The following is a 20,888-nucleotide window of genomic DNA, read 5'->3' as shown; positions in this document are numbered from 1 at the left end:
GTGTTTTGTTATATCAAAAAGGGGGAGATTGTTGAAAATATTTTGATGTTTCGAAATAACAAACTATGTATAAATGAATTTTAAGATTTTACAAAGATTTTTATAAGTATATTCGATTTAATTAATCGATTATCAAATTATTACTCCAAGTCTTTCAAGATCAATTTCAAACCTTACTAAATGTGTAAAATTGTGTTTTATACTTAATATATTTTTGAAACAATTTTCACAAAGTATTTTGAACCAAAATCAAGCCTAAAATCAATTTTTCAAAGGAATGTATCGATGCACCAATCCATGCATCGATGCACCAATGAATAAATTAAACATCGAATGCATTTTATGCATCGATGCACACTTAGTGCACCGATGCACTAAGTGTTCCAACGGTCAAATTATTTGAATTTACACTTGATGCACCGATGCACCTTGTGTATGCATCGATGCACTGACGCTCCCAACTGATTTTATTAATTGTTTTCACACTTAAACGGCTCTATTGACTCCACTAATCATCCCCAACGTTTAGAATCAATTGAAGGAGTATTTAAACAAGCTTAGAAGCCATTGATCAAAAACAATAAACAAGAATCATCAAGAATTGAGAGATAATCAAAAAGAAAGCATCAAACTCATTGTTTGAGCACTTCAAGTCTATTTTTCATTCAATATTCATTGTGCTTTCAAGAACACCATTTGTGCTCCTCTATTGTATTTATCCTTGAGTGTTTTTTCTTTCTTTCTTCTAGAATTGTGCAAACAATCTACCTTGTGAGGTTTTCCTTGTAAGTTTGCAAATTTTACGTATTTATCTTTGAAAAAGAGTGTGCTCGAGAATTTGGGGTATAAGTCTTGAGGGAGTTGTAAGGTTACTCTTTGTCCTCAAAAGAAAGAACAAATTAGTGAATTTGTTGGAAAATCCTTAGTGTGGATAGCTAAGGTAGTGGACGTAGACTTTGGTTGAGAAAGTCGAACCACTCTAAATCGTTGTGCAAATATTTTCAATTTTCTGCAAAAGCTTCCACCAAAATTTTTATTACCAATTCACCCCCTCTTGGCCAATTCCATCGATCGATTAACTCAACAGTTTCAAGATTGAAGCTAACACTGTATGGAGAACTCTACTAATTGTTTCACCAGATCTTACTGTTTGACGTTTTAGAACTCTATTCTTAATATGGTGGGATATAATATGAAGGAAAGTAATAACCATTTCTTCTATAGACATAGATCGACTCTCTTTTAACCCACCTTGACTTTGTAATAGGTGACACAATTTGAGAAATGCTCTCCTATCCATTTGACAATTATCAACACTTTGTCTATCACTTTCAAATACAATTTTATGTAAATTAAGTGATATAATATTATGTCTATGAAGTATTTCATGTGCATAACTTATTTTAAGTCTATTTTTATATTTTCTAAGAATAACTGAAATAACCTTAAGCATATGACACACAATCTCCATCATTTGCAGTTGTAAAATAAGAATTGTGGCGATATGCATCTTCTTTTGCATTGGTAAACGAGCCATAACTGTTATTATGAACAAACATTTTAATATTATAACATAATAATATTGAACAAGAACAATTGTGTGTCATCACAATAAAAATAAATGAAAACTACCTTCTCGAAAAAAAATAATGAAGAAGTCTAAACATATGTCAGGTCCCGAAAAGAAAAGCAAGCTTCAAGCTTAAAATCTCACACAAACAGCATTCTCGGACAGAGCTTAGAAGTACATAGTAGCATCAAAAGCAATGCAAATTATAAAAGCATATAAGAAAGCATTTGAGAAAGCTAGCAATGCAGTTTCATCATAAGCAAGGGAATGACTTGTTCTTTGTTTTGTACAATTCATTTTTTATTTACTTTTATTTAGTGAAGTACGAGTAGAAGGACTAGAGACAGTGGATTATTTGGATAACCTGCAGAACAGGGAACGGTTCACTGAACAAGGGGATGCAATAATGTTTGAGTTAGAAGTTAGTGTCAATTTCTCTTACAGCAGGCTTATGTTTCCCTGTCTTTGAATTCTAATTTGTATTTTTTGTTTAATTGTTTTTGATGAAAAAGGTGGACAAAATATAACTAAGTACACCAACAAAAATTGCCATCCTAGACCATGAAAGGAAGCGAACAATTGTGTTGCGAAAGGATGGACTTCCCGATGCTGATAAGTTTATTATATCCATACACTTCTTCTAATTAGAACCGGGATGGTAGGACATGTTGTAAATCTCCTTAGATTTGTAAATCTAACTTTGATAAGAGCACTAAATTTTTGTTCATTGAGATTAAACAAATTGAGAAGCCTATGTTCCCAAGGAAACTACAGAACAACGTACATGGCCTAGATTCGGGCATGCCTTACATTGTCATTTTTTCCTGGTTTTATCATGTATTTAGAAAGTCTTTCTTTGGATATATGTTGGACACGAAATGAAGAGTTGGAGCTGCAACACAGTTTGGGGTTGGATTTACAGCACCAGTTATAGTTGGGAATGGAGGGATGAGTATTGTCGTTATGGATCATAACTTTAACATTAAAAGCACAAGTTGTGTTACATAAAGCTAGGGCAGCACAATTTGGGGTTATTTTTTTTGGAAGATAGGGCAAGGGAATCGAATGATGCTTTCCACAAGGGAAGTGTAAATTACAATTAGAAATTATTTACAAAATGATTATTTATAGTTATCATTTGGCCCACACCTCAGGCTCAGACACGTATTAGCCAGTGAAATTAAAGGGCAAAAAAACTATAATTGGCCGTTGCCAGGGATCAAACCCGGGTGACAGTCGAGAATACTCACCACTATACTACGACTTTGATGCATTTCTATCGAATTTGTACTTTATTAAGTATAAAAAAAGATGTTAAAAGTTCAACTACTACAGATTGTGTTTTTTAGCCAGACAAATGGTACCGATTAACATCATGCACTTCTTCTATCGTTCCAACATGAATTGAGGGTATGAAAATCAGTTGTTGAAGTAAAGTTTTGGGCACATTTTCAACAATCCATGAACAAAAATGATAACAGACAGATATTCATCCATCTATAAATACTATCATCCATTCCTCCCATGCAGTAAAATGCAACAACATTACTTAGAAGCAAAGATATGCAGGCATAGGAATACTACAATCGGAACGATGGTGGTTCAGATTCAATGCAGATTACGACGTATAAAGTTCTATAATGACGCAGATCAAAATTTTTGTCTCAATGATCTTTTAACTAGTTCGATATTGATGAACATTCTATGATATAGTCAACATCTTAACAATCAATAGAAAAGGGTCTTATATAATTTTTACCATCCCAAATTGAGGATAAAAATAAATCTTAAATTCCAATCAAATGACCAAACCAACATGCACACAGAGAAACCGAAGATCAGAACAAAAGTGGAGGGAGCAGGGAAAATTGTGTAGCATTATCAACATTTAAAACCAGTCATAACCAAGAGACAGATTGCATTACAACAGCTATCAAGTAAATCAAATCCCAAAAAACATTACTCCAAGTTCACAATGATTTCCCAATAATTAATTCAACTAGCTTATGCATTCCAATTCACATACTTTTACTTAGTAAGACCTCTGAACGAATTATAGAAAAAAAGGCTCAGACATGGAAAGACATTGCATGAAAGAAAACATTTATGCATTCCAATTCACGTACGGAGATAAAAAAAAACCGTTCCTCGCAACACTAAAAAAACCTAGATCCAAAATTGTTCCTTTCCACGAACAGAGATAACAAAAAACCCAGTTTTCAAATTCAACCATCAACTCCAAAACACTAAAAAGAACTACAAATAGGGAGAGAGAGACGAACCTAGCAAGATATTAGCATATAGAGATAGAGCACCACAGAAGAAAAAGTCTGTTGGAGCAGTAATGGACAGCTCCTCGCAACAACTCTCGCCAAATCGAAGAAGAAGAAGATTTTGTTTCAGACAGAAGCAAGCGGGGAGAAGGGTATTTTAGCCAACGGGACCGGGAATAAACTGTTGGTATTCAATTTTTACTCTCACTTGGGAATGTGGCCCATCTAAACGTGGGTATCTTAACCCAGGAAAAAAGATTCCTCCGAGGAATGAAATATTCCGTGAACCAAACGGGGCCTAAGAACAATAGCGATACTGAGGTAAGTTGGATCGACTTAACACCAACAATTGCTCTTATGTTTGGAGATCTTTATCTAATGTGTGGGATTCATCCGTGAGAACGTGTGCTGGTCCATTAAGGATTGTAAACATACTAGTTTCTGGAATGTTACTTGGATCCCGAGTACGAGTCCTCTTGTTGAATTTGTAAACCAGGACAATAATCTGAATCCAAAAGCAGTGGTTAGAGATTTTACTATGCAAAATGGGGATTGGAACTTTGATGAACTGGAGCAATTATTCGAAAATCAGAGCGTTGCCCAGTCTCGATGATGACACGGGGCTAGACCAACCAACATGGGTGGGTGAGAATACAGGCAATTGATCGGTTAAATCGGCATTTACGACCCTTCAGCGTGGTACCGTCTGGAATCTCGCATGGAATTTTGATGGCCCCCAACATGTAAGGCATTTCATCTGGACGATGCTCCGCAAACGATTAATGACAAACTCCGAGAAAGTGAGAAGAAGGCTGTTATCGGATGCTCACTGCGCAGTCTGTGAATATATGAGTGAAATCATTGTACACGTTCTACATGATTGTTCGGTTGCTCATGTGATCTGGGATCAGATCATTCCTTTCATCTTTCTTCTCTACATCTGTCGAAGATTGGCTGAAAGAGAACCTTAACAAGACTTCTCCGTTCGATCTCATCGACTGCCTGTGGAGACACATGTTTGAAATAATCATCTGGAGCTGTGGAAGCAGAGAAACACTTTTATTTTTAATGGTGAAGTATGATCCTCCTCAGCGATTATCCTCTCGGCATGATCCTGGGCACGTACCCTCCGAGACCAAAGGCGTAATCTTGTTTGGGGAAGCATAAGCAACTTTCCAGCTCGTCAATGGCATCCACCTGTACATGGCGTTGTTAAATTGAACTCGGATGATGCTGTCAATCAAAATACAATAGAGGCGGCTGGCGGAGGAGTCGATTCGGAATAGCAATGGTCAGTGACTGACAGGCTTTTATCGGAATATTGGTCTGCGACCGGTACTCCACGCAGAACTGTGGGCCGTTTTTTATGGCCTTAACATGGATTGGAATAGAGGAATGCGGCATGTAGAGGTAGAGGTTGACAATAGTGAGGTGGTTAAAATTTTAAACTCCAGCAGTGCACAATTTGATATGGCAATCACTCGACGAATCCGTAACCTTTTACAACGTCAATGAATGATTACTATCAGACATAGGAGTCGAGATACAAACGCAGTAGCTGGTGCTTTAATTGGCCACGGGCGTATCCAAACATCGGGGCTCACAATTTTGCAGCATCCACCAGATGGGATCAAGAGGTTCCTTGCCATAGACATGGAATTCTAGTTACGTTTGTTGTTAATTCTTTCTTCTTGTAATTGTTACCAAAAAAAATATGATTCTTATTTTAGATTAATACTTAAACTATTAAATATTCTAAATTCATCCTTAAACTATGACTATCATTTGAAACTGGTCCTTTAACTTTTGAACATTCAACATTCATCCTCAAACTATGACTTTAATCATAAATTAGTCCCCAAACTTTTAAACATTCCAATAACTTCCCCTTAAACCATTCAAAAGTTTGGGGATAAATTAGAATACTCAAAAGTTTAGAGATCAATATAGTGTGATAGTCATAGATCAAGGATGGATTTAGAATAGTTAAAATTTTATAGATTAATTTAAAATGAGTCATAATTTAGGGATGAAATCGTAATTTTCAAAGGTTTGGGGACCAATTTAGTATGAGGATCATAGTTTGAGTGAGTATAATGCAATTAACTCTTTAATTGATGGAGAATGATTTGAAGTTAGGGTAAACTATGCATTTAGTAGCTAAACTATCAATTTTGGTTCATTTTAGTATCTAAACTTTCATTTTTTTTCAAAAACATACCTAATGTTTAGTTTTTATTTCATTTTAGTACATCCCAGTTAAAAACTTAACGCCTTAGTACCTAAACTATTATTTTTGGTCCGTTTTAGTACCTAAAATTTTAATCTTTTTAAAACTTAACGTTAAATTTCTAACAGGTACTAAAATACAAAAACTAAAGTTTTTAACTACGTGTACTGAAATGAAGCACAAACTAAATTTTATGTATGATTTTCTAAAAAATGAAAGTTTAAGTATTATAACAAATTAAAAATGATAATTTAGATACTAAACACATAATTTACCCTTGAAGTTATTATCTCAATTAATTTATGATAAAAATGAGAGGAATAGAAACCTTTTTAATTAGAAAACGAAGAAAAATGAAGGAAGCTCCATTTTTTTTTTATTTTGTTTTATGGCCTGTTTTGCCGCCCATATAAAATTAAATAAAAACTCTTGAACCAATTTTTCCTTTCCCAGAATCTCGTGCTTGAAGAGAAAAAGGAAAAGGAAATTCACCATTTGTCTTTCAGAAATGGAAGAAGAAGATCAACGCAAAGTCACAGATCTAGTAATTGAGCTTGTTCGTCGCTTACTCTCTCAACAAAACCCAACGCCTAACCCTCCCCATCTCTCTCAATCTCTTCGCTACGCCTTCCGCATTCTATCCAGCCGTTTAACCCCTTCCGTTTCCCCCGATGCCGACGCCGTCGCCGAATCCATCAAGCGCTGTCTCGCCACTCAAGGTAACTCTTCCGACGCCCTTACCTTCGCTGATCTCTATTCCAAGTTCGCTTCCAAAAATGGTCCGGGCAGCGTTAATAACAAATGGGCCGTTCTTTATTTGCTTAAAATCATATCCGAGGATCGAAAAAATGCTGTCAATGGGATGGATTCTTCTGTTTTCTTGCCTAATTTAGGTTTAAATGATGATGAAACGGGAAATGATTCAAGGGTATTGAACGGTAAAGATAATAGAGATAAGACTTGGAAAAAGGGGTTTTTGTTGGTTTCAAAAGACCCCGAAAATCTACGTGAAATTTCGTATAGGGAGTTTGGGAATTTGGTTAAGGATGAGAATGATGTGACTGAAGAGGTTTTGGTTAAAGATGTGTTGTATGCTTGTCAAGGGATCGATGGGAAGTATGTGAAATTTGATAGTAGTTTGGATGGTTATGCTTTATCAGATTTAGTTAAGGTACCTAGAGCTACTCGAACTATTGTTCGGAAGCTTTGTGAACTAGGGTGGTTGTTTAGGAAAGTTAATGGGTATATTTCTGAGAGTATGGATGGTTTTCCTGCTGAAGATGTGGGGACTGTGGGCCAGGCATTTTGTGCTGCTTTGCAGAATGAGTTATCCGAGTATTATAAGTTATTGGCTGTGCTAGAGGCTCAGTCAATGAATCCGATTCCATTGGTTTCGGAGAATGCAAGTTCAGGTAATTATTTGTCCTTGAGGAGATTGTCGGTTTGGTTTGCTGAGCCAATGGTGAAAATGAGATTAATGGCAGCGTTGGTTGATAAGTGTAAAGCTTTGAGGGGTGGGGCTATGGCTGGTGCAATTCATCTGCATGCACAGCATGGTGATCTTCTAGTCCATGACTTTATGAGGCGATTGCTTAGGAGGGTTTGCTCTCCGCTTTTTGAAATGGTGAGGAGTTGGGTCTTGGAAGGGGAATTGGAGGATATTTTTGCTGAGTTCTTTATTGTGGGGCAACCAGTAAAAGTTGAATCCCTCTGGAGAGAAGGTTACCGGCTGCATGCTGGAATGTTGCCTTTGTTCATTTCACAGTCTATTGCTCAACGTATTCTGAGGACCGGGAAGTCTATTAATTTTCTTCGTGTCTGTTGTGATGACCGTGGTTGGGCTGATGCAGCAACAGAGGCTGTAGCTGCAGCTGGAGTAACAACAAGAAGAGGGGGTCTTGGATATGGAGAAACTGATGCACTCGAATCTCTTGTCATGGAAGCAGCTAAAAGAATTGATAAGCATTTGTTGGATGTTATATACAAGAGGTACAAGTTCAAAGAACACTGTCTCGCAATCAAGCGATATCTGCTGCTTGGGCAGGGTGATTTTGTTCAGTACCTGATGGATATTGTTGGACCAGAGCTTTCAGAGCCTGCTAATACTATTAGTTCCTTCAAGTTAGCTGGATTACTGGAAAGTGCCATTCGGTCATCTAATGCTCAGTATGATGATCCTGACATACTAGATCGGTTGAGGGTTAAGATGATGCCGCATGGCACTGGTGACCGTGGATGGGATGTATTCTCATTGGAATATGATGCTAGGGTTCCACTAGATACAGTGTTTACTGAATCTGTCATGACGAGGTATTTAAGAATTTTTAATTTTCTGTGGAAGCTTAGACGGGTGGAGCATGCACTCATTGGTGCTTGGAAGACAATGAAACCCAATTGTATTACTTCACATGTATACACAAAGCTGCAACGAGCTGTAAAAATGCAATTGTTTTCAACACTGAGGCGATGCCAGGTTCTTTGGGATGAGATGAACCATTTTGTTACAAACTTGCAATACTATATCATGTTTGAAGTCCTGGAGGTGTCGTGGTCCAATTTTTCCAATGAAATGGAAGTAGCCAAAGATCTTGATGATCTACTTGGAGCACATGAGAAGTACCTCCATTCAATTGTAGAAAAATCACTCCTAGGTGAAAGGTCCCAAACCCTTTACAAGTCACTGTTTGTCCTTTTTGACCTTATAATGCAATTTAGAAGCCATGCAGATCGGTTATATGAAGGAATTCATGAGTTACAAGCAAGGTATGTACTGATATTATGTTATTTGCACGTATTTATTTATCTTAAGTTTTGTGTTCTGTTAAGATGTTCCCTCACACTTGCTTTTTACATTGTATAGAACTGTGGAATCCTCTTCAAACCCTCGAGACAAAAACAAACCAAGGAAAACCAAGGATAAGTTTTCAGAACCAGGGTATTGGGTTACTGAAGGCAGGAAAGCTCTAACTCAACGTGCTAGTGAATTCCTTCAAAATATGGGGCAAGATCTAGATGCATTAGCTACGGATTATAAATCATTGCTTGAGGGTTTCTTAGCTCTGTTGCCTGTTCAGCAACATATAGATTTGAAATTCCTTCTCTTTCGGTTAGATTTCACAGAGTTTTATACTCGACAGCATGCTAACGTATAAAAGTCATCTATATGTGTGTTTAAGGAATTTCTACTCATATTTGAGATGTCGTGCTTCAGTTCACTAATGTCTTTTTCACTATGCTGCCACTTGAATGAACAATCTCCTGATGACCCGGTGGACATCTAGTCTGACCAATTTGTATGACATATCTTGATTTAGGTGAGACAAGTTTTATTTCACTTAAATGTTCTTTTTTACCACGTGTATCTGACACTTATCTTAAATTTCAGATGTTATGCTTTCGGATGGCATGTTTGGCATGTTGCAGTTGATTTGAAGGTATTCTTATGATTTTGTTTGGGGTGTTGAATGTAGTAGTGTACAAGTTTTGGATCTGATAGTCCAATGTTGTTGGTGTTCTCTGACAGCTCTTACAACTGCTGTGTCCAAAGGTTGTATATCTGTACCATATTTTTCTATTTGTTAATCAATGAGCAATTCATGCTGCATGTTTGATTTTCATCTCTTTATGTTCACATAACTCTTCCTTGTGCTATACCTTTTGGCACTTTATTGTGTCTTTATTCGATTTTTTATGCAAAGCCTTGTTTTTTGTATTGGTGTAAGTTTAGCCCGCAATGCAGTGTGGTGACTCACTCTCTATGCATGTGAACAAGGAAGATTGACTATTTTCCATAATTTTCTATGGCCGTGTGTATGCGAACAAGGAAGATTTACTATTTTCTTTCATAGTTTTAAACTATTATAGACCGTTAACCTACTTGTAAGTGAACTCCTAATATTTGTGATATTTCTCATTGCCATAACAAGAGTAATCGTTTTCGTATCATTTTCATGGAACAGAGGCCAGCAAGTATTAGAATTTTGTAACCATGTTTCTCTTCATCATCTAAAGATATGTTTCAGTGAAGTTTTGGATTATTCATCTAATGCTTAAGTTCTTAGACATGGTAATATATATATGGTTGGATTCACTTGCTCAATGTAAAACATTTTTAGTTTTATGCAGATTTAGGATTATTGAATGAATGAAAATAGAATATTGAGATTAACTGATTATTTTTCTCCAGTGAATATCGTCTCATTTTTTACTGGTAATCTTAGTCGTCTATTTTCACTCATTCATTGATCTTAAATATGTGTAACGAAGGTTGTTGTGCTATTTGGTGTTATTGAATGTTGAAAGAATTTGGGTTTTTGTATATATATATATATTTTGATAATAAGGAAGACCTCATTAAAAAACTCCTTCGTATCCGTCAAGCAACAAGTACTTAACGAAAATTGGAATGAGGAAAAGAGTGCCTTAGAAATTTTATTGCATAAGAAACAAGTACAATAAGATTACAAAAATACCAAAATCATTGTCCCCCGCAACACTGCGTAAAGATTCACTATAATTAAGCATAAGAATTACCTAATAGAAAACAACCTTCTAATAAGACTCAGCCTGTAACATACTTAAACATAAACCTAAGCTGTCAAAAATTCCCTAGAAACAAGATAGCAAAAAAATAAATCCCCTTCACTTAACTAATCCTTAGTTTAGCTAATTTATTCGCTTCCCAATTAACTGCTCTCACCACATAACGCGCAATGACACCTTTATTTACCACAATCTCTGCAATATCTTTTACTAAGAATAAGAACATTGGGGTGGAACTTAATGGATTTTATATCCAATCGATTGCCACAAACTATCTGTTTCCAAAATAAGTCTTCGGTTTGCCGACAACCCCAAATCCAAAAACAAATTCAAGCCTCTTTTTACTGCCATCAACTCTGTCATAATAGGAGGTCCAGATCCAATACCTTCAAAGAACGAACCCAACATCACTCTTTTTTCATCTCTAATCATCCCATAAATGCCACCCTTCGACCACCACTTATCCATCGCGCCGTCAACATTCGCTTTAACAAATCTTGACGGAGGAAGAGACCAAGTAACTACCTTTAAAGTCCTCTTAACAGAGCACATCGCATGATCAGCTAATGCAAGGTCCCCCACAAGGCTATCAAATGAAACCATCAAATTTGGAAACTTCGAAGAAAACCAAGCTGTCACTCTGTATCTCGATAGAAAAGATAGCAGAACACAATCCAATTTCCCATTATTAAAAACAATATCATTTCTCATTTTCCAAATCGACCACAAAACGGCTCTTGGGATGAACGCCCAAACCCTTGATTTGGGTACAAGATTTGCCCAAACAAATAAAAAAAAGCATAGGACACTCTGAAATTGCAAAAGGAAATCCCACCGATGCAAAAATCTAGTCCATGTCCCCCAAGACACATTGCAAGAGAAGAAAAGATGGGAAACCGTTTCTTGAGCCAACCCACAAAACAGACACAATGTGTCTTCTATACCTTGAACCCCATGTTTTATTAACTCTACTTTGACAACAATCTTCTTGTGCACCACTTGCTAAACAAAAGATTCGACTTGAGGAGGAGCCACACCAGCCCAAACGTTACTTTCCCACTAAAAACAATCGACAACTCTACTAAGAAAAATTTTAAGGCAAGATTTCACTGAAAAGCGCCCATTTCCATATTAAACTATCATCAATTAAAGGCGTAGGATTGAAGTTATACAACAAAGCCATAAGCTCATTCCATTGCAACATCTCCTAATCATCTAAGTGTCTTCTCATGGCAATATCCCAAAAACAGCCTGACGAGTTAGTAGTCCTGAACTCGGCAATCTTCCCCTCCTTATTCTTTGATAGTGTGAACAAACGAGGGAACCGAATCTTCAATGGAACTCCGTCCAACCAAGCATCGTGCCAGAACTTGATTGAGTCCCCCTTGTCCGCATTATGTTGAAAATTGCTCCGCAAACATACTCCAAACTCATATTTCGAGCAACAATTCTTCACAACCCCATTCTAAATCCAAAAAGCTTTATAAGAGTTCGAACTATCCACCCCCATAGAGTTCGGGTCAATATTATTTTTACAACAAATTACCCATTTCCACTAGGAAATTTTCTCATTGGCAAACTTCCAAGTCCATTTACCCAATAAAGCTCTATTCATAAGATTGAGATTTAGAACCCCAATTTCTCCCAAAGCCTTAGGCTTGCAAGCAGTCTCCCAACTTACCCAATAAATTCTATTTTTCGTTCCTGATTCCCCCCAAAGAAACCTTGCCATAATTGAATTAAGTCTCTTCAGAACACACCTCGACAATCTGAAAATCGACATGAAGTAAATTGGTAGAGAGCAAAGAATCGACTTTATCAACATAATTCTTCCAATGATGAATAGTGTAGCTGACTTCTACCCCGTCAATTTTTTATAAAACTTTTGAATAACCGGACTGAATTTTTCTTTTCCTCAAGTGGTAAACCCAAATAATCTGTTGGGAACAAACCCACAGAGCACCCAATAGTTACAGCTCACTCACTTATTACATCGTCATTCACGTTAATACCAAATAATATGCTCTTCGAAAGATTTATTTGCAGACCCGACATCAACTCAAAAAATCATAAGCACCCTTCTCATATTCTTCAATTCCCCAACTGAGGCATTACAAAAATTTAATAGATCATCAGCGAATTGAAGATGAGAGAGCTCGAAAGAATTTCCCTGACTCCCAATCTGAAAACCTCTAAACAAGCTTAACCTCACAGCCTTTGTCAACATCAAGCTCAATAGTTCACCAACCAAATTAAAATAGAAGTGGAGAAAGAGAGCAACCCTAACGTAGACCCCTAGCGATCCGAAATTCATCTTAAGGAGAACCATTTACCAACACCGAGATGGTAGCTATAGAAAACACACATATTCATCCACGATCCCCACTTCTGACCAAATCCCATGCAATCCATTATTTTCAATAGTAAACTCCAATTAATTGAATCATACGCTCTTTTGAAGTAAACCTTAAACGTAACTCCTTGAAGGCATTTTTTCCTCCAATAGTTAATCCCCTCATTTGCGATAATGGAGCAATCCATAATTTGTCGACCTGGGATGAAAGCAAATTGGGAAGGACCAACAACAACATCCATGCATTACCGTAATCTCTTGGAAAATACATTTGACAAAATCTTGTACAATCCACCCACAAGGCTTATCGGTCTATAGTCCTCGATATATTCCTAACTGAGCTTCTTAGGGATTAGGTTAATGAATGAATGATTTACCCCTTTATCCCAACTTTTGCCTTCATAAAAATCATAGAAAAACTTCGTGTCCTCCTTAAGATCCGACCAAAATTTCTTAAAGAACCCCATTGTCAATCCATCCGGACCCGTGCCTTGCTGCTATCGGAAGACGAAATTGCTTCTCATACTACTTCCACGGAGAAAGATCTTTCCATAAACGAATTTTGTTCCTCTTAAATCTTGGAAAAAATAAAATCTAATGCCTCAACCTCAATTATAGGGTTCGTATTATATGTCTCTTTAAAGAAATTAACCACGTGCTCTTTAATATTGACAGACTCCGAAGTTAATTGACCCCCCACTTTCAGCTCTTTAATAGCATTCACTCTTCCTCTGTTTGCTGCACACATGTGAAAAAATCTTGTGTTACGATCTCCCTCTAAACTCTACTTAACTCGTGATTTCTGCAACCATACCGCATCCTCTTTCTTGTATAATTCCCATATATTCCTTCTAGCCAAACCCAAAGATTCCATAGAGACAGAAGTAAAACCTTGTTGCATATTCAGTTCTGAAACATGAATAAATTTCTCCAGCTCCGAAATTGATCCTTGCATTTTACTGTAACTGCCTTTAGATCACTCATTCAATACCACTTTAGAGCTTTTAAGAATGATGTAAATCTCTTTCCTTCTGTTGCCCAACCTTACTCACTGGAATTCCTCCACCATTCTTTCCTTTAAACCCTCCTCCTCTAGCACGTAATTGAACAATCTAAAAGGTTTCGGCCCCCAATTCGTGCCTTTATTTTCTTAACTAACTGCATTGTGGTCCGATAATGATCCCATTAGCAAACTCTGATTCAGATATGGAATTACAGATAAGAAGTTCAAATCAACTAGAAATCAGTCAAGTCTGACGAAGGTTGGACTTTCCCTATTATTACTCCAAGTGAAATTGCCCCTCGATATTGGAAGATCATTCAAGCTAGCCTTATGAACAAACTCATTAAAAATTCTCATAGAGAACCTGTTATGACCTCTTCCCGACTTTTTATCTTGAGTTAAATACGCATTAAAATCACTTCCCAAACAAAAAGGGCATTCCAATTGCAACACAAAAGCTAACAACGACTCAAAGAATGATTCTCTCTCCGAATCAACTGATGGTCCATACACATTAATAAACCAGCATGATAGAAATTTTTTTTAGATTACCTTTAACAACAATTAACCTCACCTGCACATGATTTGCCTCAACCTCCAATTTATTTTCATCCCAAAGCGTTATCAATCTTCCTGCTAATGCAACCGGTGGAAAAACCATAAACTGATTCAAAAAATTCCCACCTAACCACCTCCTTAAGGAATGATTGATATTCTCCAACTTCGTTTCTTGAATAAACACTAGCGACAGCTTCTTCCCTTCAATAATGTTCCTCACAGTCCTAGACTTTTCTCTCCTACTCAATCCTCTAACATTCCACGATATCATACTCAAAACCGACATAGAAATACATAATTAAAATACCACATTCCCTCAGACCTTCATATTCCAACCCCAACTACCCACTGCCAACCACATATTTCGCCTTATCCATGAAAGATTTCTTCCCTCCTCGAAAAGTTACACCCAATAATTTTTTTACTTCCCAACTTGCACGGATTTCTTCCACCTCGTCCGAACAATCATCTAAAGACTTCGCTTTGTCCTTCTGAGCCTCTCTCGAATTATTCCTTCCTCTACTTCTGTTATATACTCTCTTGAAAGATTTACCCCTGGACCTGCTATTTTTCGCATTTCTTTCTAATGTGCGACTGCAAAAAACCCATTCCCCTGGAACCAACCCTTGATGGGGAAACTAGATCATCACCAAATATATTCAAATGTGAATCATCTAGGCCCTCTAAGTAATTCACGTTTCTGCTTAGAGAACCCAATAATTTGAACCTCCTTCAAAAACCACGATGTGCGGGTCCTTGAGCCAACCTGTTGATTGTTTTTGTTAGTGTTTCCAATCTGCTCATTAAACTCTTTATTCATACTTGACAGAGTTTGCGTCGTTGACACTGCGCATATCTCCATCTTGTCTTTCTCAAACTCCACAGAATTGTCCCTTCTCGGGACCTCAGACTCAATAATTCTCATAACAGAAGCCGCCACTCTACATGTATGAGAATTTTGACTAGATGAAACATATATTTCCTTGGATATCTCTCTAACCTCCCGGGTTTGCCCATCCCTTAAAATCCTATCAACATCGCACTGGTTTTCCGGTGTATCTACAACCCATTCATCAGAAGAATCACCATCGCTCTCACCATTTCATACATTTGAATGTTCGTCAGTAGACAATTCTACTTAATTTTAATCACATACAACCTTCCATTGGAGTTAATGGAGATTGTCTCCGGGACATCAAATGGGCTTCCTACCCGAATCACCATCTTCGCTACTCTGCAGTCATGCTTCATCAACGTTTCCTTCTTAATCTCTATTAACTCCCCCACCTAGAGGCCAGACTAAAGAAGAAGACCTCATTCCAGCAATTTAAAGGAACTCCGATTAACAATACTTCACAGAAAGCCAAAGAAACACCTTTTTCCAATGTGACTGGTTTTAACCAGTCGAACCAGTATATGAGCTCCAATGATTTTTCCTCCAAGGCTTTTGACATTTCCTCCTCCGACTGAAAGGACACTAAGCAAGAGTTCCTGGTGTAACCCCATCTGACAATGGTAGTGTTAATGTTGTCACTGTGTAAGGCTCTCTGAATTAATTGCACATCATATGTCTGCTTATCTATTCTGGTCAACGTCCTCTTTAACCAACTTCTCTCCTCTACCGAGATGTAAACATAAAAGGGGACCTTAAAAGCTTTTTCTCCCCTCTTTTGCCTACTTGCCACCCTCGCAAACGAACTCGTAATTCCTATCAGTTTATCCCGATAAGAACTACCATCAAGAAACTTATTATAGAATTTATCTTTCCCATCAAATTTCAAAGTTTGAACCACCGCCTTCCTCTTTATATCATCCTCAGCAAATCCATACAATTTCTTCCCAATTGTTGTTTTCTGATACTTCGCCACCCTAACCACCACTCTCCTCCCATCAATCAACGGATTGTCAACATTTGTCACTGCTTTCATAAGATCTTCATGACGCTCGAAGTGAACGAATGCGAATGTTGAGTCCCTATATTTCGTTCTGCTATTGACTCTAGGAATAAACACCTTAGTAACCTTACCATGAAGCTTGAATATTTCCCACAAAGCACCCCTACTAACTCTTATACTCAGATTATCGACAAAAGAAGACCAAGGGGCTCTAGTAGTGGGAGAACCCAAAAAAGAATTTTCGCTCATATTTTTTCCTTCATCGTTTGGAATCTCTTCGTTACTAGTTTATGTTGCTGGACGAAGCAGAAATTCCGACAGGGAAAACCCAGATACGACAACAGTGTTCTGGAAATTTCCTAACTAGTGAACAGTAACCTCATGATACTTTATCTTGGTACGTCAAAAATTCCGACAAGGTATGATTGGAAATACCCAGAAAAAACGGGAAAGAAATCGACGGAGTAACTGGTCGTACACATGCTCTCACGCGTCGGCGCGTGATGAAGGTACAGAAACTTGTGGCGGAGCGTGAAAATCAAATGTTGGGCGTTAGGTGACCGGAATTTCCAGATTCGCCGATCAGTGCACGGTCAATCTCTTGGTGTTGGCGGTGACGAGAGAGAGGTATTCAAAAGTCACTGTGTATAATGAAGATACTCAAACTTCAATTGTAAATATGCGCCAAATGAAGGGTTTTCTTGCAAAACTAATCTCGGATTGGAATCGCAGTGCCGAGATGATCTTCCCTATGAAAAATGGCGACGAACGGAGGTCAAAATGTGACGGCGGACGACGGACGGTGGGCGGCGGACGACGGACGGTGGGTGACGAATGACATACGTCTTCTCCTTGACTCACTGTTGTTGGCGGGTGACTTATGTCGTGCCAGTCTGAAGGGTTATTGGGTTTTTGCATATAAAAGAGCATAATTGTTATGGGTGGTAAAAAAATAAAATGAAGTCCAAAGTCAAGTTATGGCATTGATACATAATCTCTTTTTACCTTAATAAAGAAATATGTGGATGGTTCTTGAGTTTTAGATTAGATGTTGAATTGAAAATTTGAATGATACAAGGCAACCAATATCAATGGCCAATGTGTATTTCTCCACAAAATGATTGTTTTAAGTTTATTATTGTGAGGGTAAATAATAAAATTGATCATTTTCGTTTAAGTTTTGTGTAATTTTCTTTTTTGAATTTAAAAGATATAATATTTAATCATTTTTATTTTTATTTAATTAAGATATAGTCATTGAAAGATAATTGATGATAAATCTTTACTGGATTAATGTTATGATACACAGAATATATAAAATAAAAAATAATAAACTACACAAATAGTCATTGATATTTGAGTAAATTTTCTTTTTCCTAATTGAAATTTCAAAAGTAATAAATTGGTCACTAAAACATCAAATAGGTCTTTGAACAAATATTTTATAACAAGTTTACTCTAAAAGCATTCTAAATTTTAATTTTTCCAATCATATCACCACTTTCATTATATTTATGTGAATCACCCTTTATGCAATACCAACCCAAGGTAGCTTGTTGGTAACACAATGCAATTGTTGTCTTAATTGACTTTTACCATCATTTTTTGTGATGTGATATATATCACATCATCACTTTAAATGACTTGAGACGTGTTGTGTAAAAAATTAGACATGTAAAAATGTCATATAATAACATGTGTTTAAACTAACAATTTCCTTTCGAGATATTTTAACTAAAATTTAATATATTAAAAATTAAAATACTCCAAAAATAAAATAAAAAATAAATAAAAATGATCACAGTAAAAGTAGATGTATGATTATGCCATTACGTATTTAGTATCTAACCTATTAGTTTTGATTCATTTTAGTATCTAAACGTTCATTTTTTTTAAAATCATACCTAACGTTTAGTTTTCATTTCATTTTAGTATCCGCCATTAAAAACTTAACGTGATTTGTACCTAAACTATCAATTTTGGTATAACCTAAACTTTTAATTTTTTTAAAACTTTACGTTAAACTTTATACATTACTAAAATAAAAAATTAAAGTTTTTAACGTTGGAATACAAAAATGAAACAAAAATGAAACATTAAATATAATTTGAAAAATTAAAAGTTTAGATATTAAAACAAACAAAACTAATAATTTAGATACTAAATATATAATTTATCCTAAATAAATTTGGTTGAAGTAAAAAATTTCGCTCAAAAAAAAAGGAAACCCTAAAATAGATGAGCGTCCTAATTGTAACGTAGGTGAATTCTTGTTCCAGATCCTTCCACCACCAAAATATCCATCTAGACTTCAACCTCCACAACTTTCCACGCAGACCTTCTTCTTCTTAATTTATCTCTTGGATCTCATTATCTCTCAAATCACAACTAAACCCTCATCTTAATCTCTTCTTTTGTTCCCATCAATGGCGAAGTACGGCGAAGGCGACAAGCGATGGATTGTGGAGGAAAGAGCCGACGGTGCTAATGTCCATAACTGGCACTGGGCGGAAACCGATTGCCTCCCCTGGTCCAAAACTTTCTTCACCAAATCGCTCTCCGATCTCCCCATCCTCACCGGCGAAGGCAACCTCTACATCAAGACCAAGAGCGTCGATATGGTCGACGGCGAAGCTTATGTCAATATTCGCAAGGGTAAAATCATTCCCGGATACGAGATCAGTTTGAATTTATCTTGGGAAGGCGAAGTCAAAGATGGGGAGGGCAAGACCTTGTTGAAAGCCGAAGGTAATGTTGAGATTCCGTATATTGCCGATGAGAACGCCGACGAGGATCCGGAAGTTAGGGTTACGGTTAAAGACGAAGGACCCATCGGTAAAACGTTGAAGGAAGCGATGTTGGCTAAAGGGAAGCCTTTGGCTTTGGAGAAAGTGAGGGATTATGTTAAAGCTATGGCGAGAGGTGGACCCGTTAAAGATGAAGTGGAAGCTAAGGAATTGGCTCCCAAAAGTAATAGTAGTAGTAACAGTAGTTTGGGGGTGGTGTCTAAGGAGAAAGTTGGGGTGGAGAAGGAATCGAAGAAGGAAGGGAAGAAAGGGTTTAAGACGATTACGATGTCAGAGAAGTTTAATTGTAGAGCGAAAGACATGTTTGAGATTTTGATGGATGAGAATAGATGGAAAGGGTTTACTCAGAGTAATGCTAGGATAAGCAAAGAAGTTGGCGGCCAGTTTAGTATTTTTGATGGATCGGTTACTGGAGTTAACATGGAGTTGCAAGAAGGGAAGTTGATTGCTCAGAGATGGAGATTTGGGAGTTGGCCGGATGGTGTTGATTCTACGGTATGCTCAATGGGATTTAGATTGCAGTTGGGGTGTGTTTTCGGTTGTGTTGTGTTTATTGCAATTGCAACAGTAGTGGTCGCGGCAGTCACCTTTACCGCCTTTAGAGATTTAATTAGGGGTCCGCGACTGCGGTAGTGGTGGTGCTGCAACCACAATTTGAATCCCAGACCGCTATATAAAGTCCACTATTCTGTTATTTAAATCTTTGCTCAGTGGTTTCCCCTTTTGACTGTTTATTAAGCATTTAGGAATACATTGGGGGTTTAACGATGCCTATCTTTAATGGGTTGTTGTTGCAGGTAAGACTTGTTTTTGATGAGCCCGAGCCTGGTGTTACTATAATCAAACTCACGCATTCAGATGTTCCTGAGGAGGATAGGTTGGTTTTTATTTGTTTTATAGTTTTATATTGGCTAATTTGTTATTGTTAAAATAGGGTTATTGATCTTGTTTCTGTGTTGATTTGTGATGCAGATATGGGAATGCAACTGTGGTGGAGAACACTGAGAGAGGATGGAGGGACCTTATTTTCAATAAGGTACGAGCAGTGTTTGGTTTCGGAATATGATTTATTTCATACCTAAAGCAGGAAATGTTCTTTTTTTTTGTTGGTTTCGAATTGTTAGACCTTTATGAAATCTTCTTTCAGCTATTATTAATATGACTGCAAGTTCAATCTTGGTGTACTGGTTCATTCTTTTTGAAAGTTGAAACTTGTACCAAGTATCATTGCTGTCTTGTTTGCCAATATCCAAACTATTTCTTTGAACTAATGATACTGATGAAAATATTGCCTTGATTTTTATAACTCGTGTAAATGTTGGAGTCATGATCTTCCGTGGAGTGAAGATTGTATTGAGTTTCTAGTTTATTTCTCTGCCATTTATGCATATTGACCTTGATAATACTGAAGAAAAAAGGTTAAATTGCATTGTTGTCTTTCTTCTGTCTGAAGCATGCCTACTTTCTGCAATTGGTCTTTAAGAATGATTGAGCCCTCAAGGGAAAAGTTAAGTTGGTGGTTTGCTTCATTATGTTGCCCATGTTCTCACGAGAGGAGAAGAGATTTGTTGCAATTTTATCTGCATAGTTTGAATTATGGTTAATTTGTTCCTAGTACTGAATGCGATTTGGTTTCAAGCTAATAATATTCCGGTTA

The 20,888-nt window shown here is 36.9% G+C and overlaps 2 protein-coding genes across 2 annotated transcripts; both read left to right on the top strand.

The window, feature by feature from the left end:
* The first annotated feature begins 6,479 nt into the window (after positions 1-6,479).
* On the top strand, positions 6,480-9,687 carry LOC120200376 (gamma-tubulin complex component 3-like). Its single transcript, XM_039201250.1, has 3 exons — positions 6,480-8,836; positions 8,934-9,387; positions 9,459-9,687. Exons 1-2 carry the CDS (start codon positions 6,582-6,584, stop codon positions 9,223-9,225), a joined length of 2,547 nt encoding a protein of 848 aa, XP_039057181.1. The 5' UTR covers positions 6,480-6,581; the 3' UTR covers positions 9,226-9,387; positions 9,459-9,687.
* Positions 9,688-18,693: 9,006 nt separating this feature from the next.
* On the top strand, positions 18,694-20,534 carry LOC120200375 (activator of 90 kDa heat shock protein ATPase homolog). Its single transcript, XM_039201248.1, has 3 exons — positions 18,694-19,726; positions 20,029-20,108; positions 20,204-20,534. Exons 1-3 carry the CDS (start codon positions 18,851-18,853, stop codon positions 20,295-20,297), a joined length of 1,050 nt encoding a protein of 349 aa, XP_039057179.1. The 5' UTR covers positions 18,694-18,850; the 3' UTR covers positions 20,298-20,534.
* The last annotated feature ends 354 nt before the right edge of the window (positions 20,535-20,888 follow it).

Source organism: Hibiscus syriacus, unplaced genomic scaffold, assembly GCF_006381635.1.
Source record: "Hibiscus syriacus cultivar Baekdansim isolate YM2019G1 unplaced genomic scaffold, ASM638163v2 tig00005939_pilon, whole genome shotgun sequence".
Lineage (NCBI taxonomy): Eukaryota > Viridiplantae > Streptophyta > Magnoliopsida > Malvales > Malvaceae > Hibiscus > Hibiscus syriacus.
Note: the sequence above shows the minus strand (reverse complement) of the source record. Positions and strands in the feature narration are given on the sequence as shown.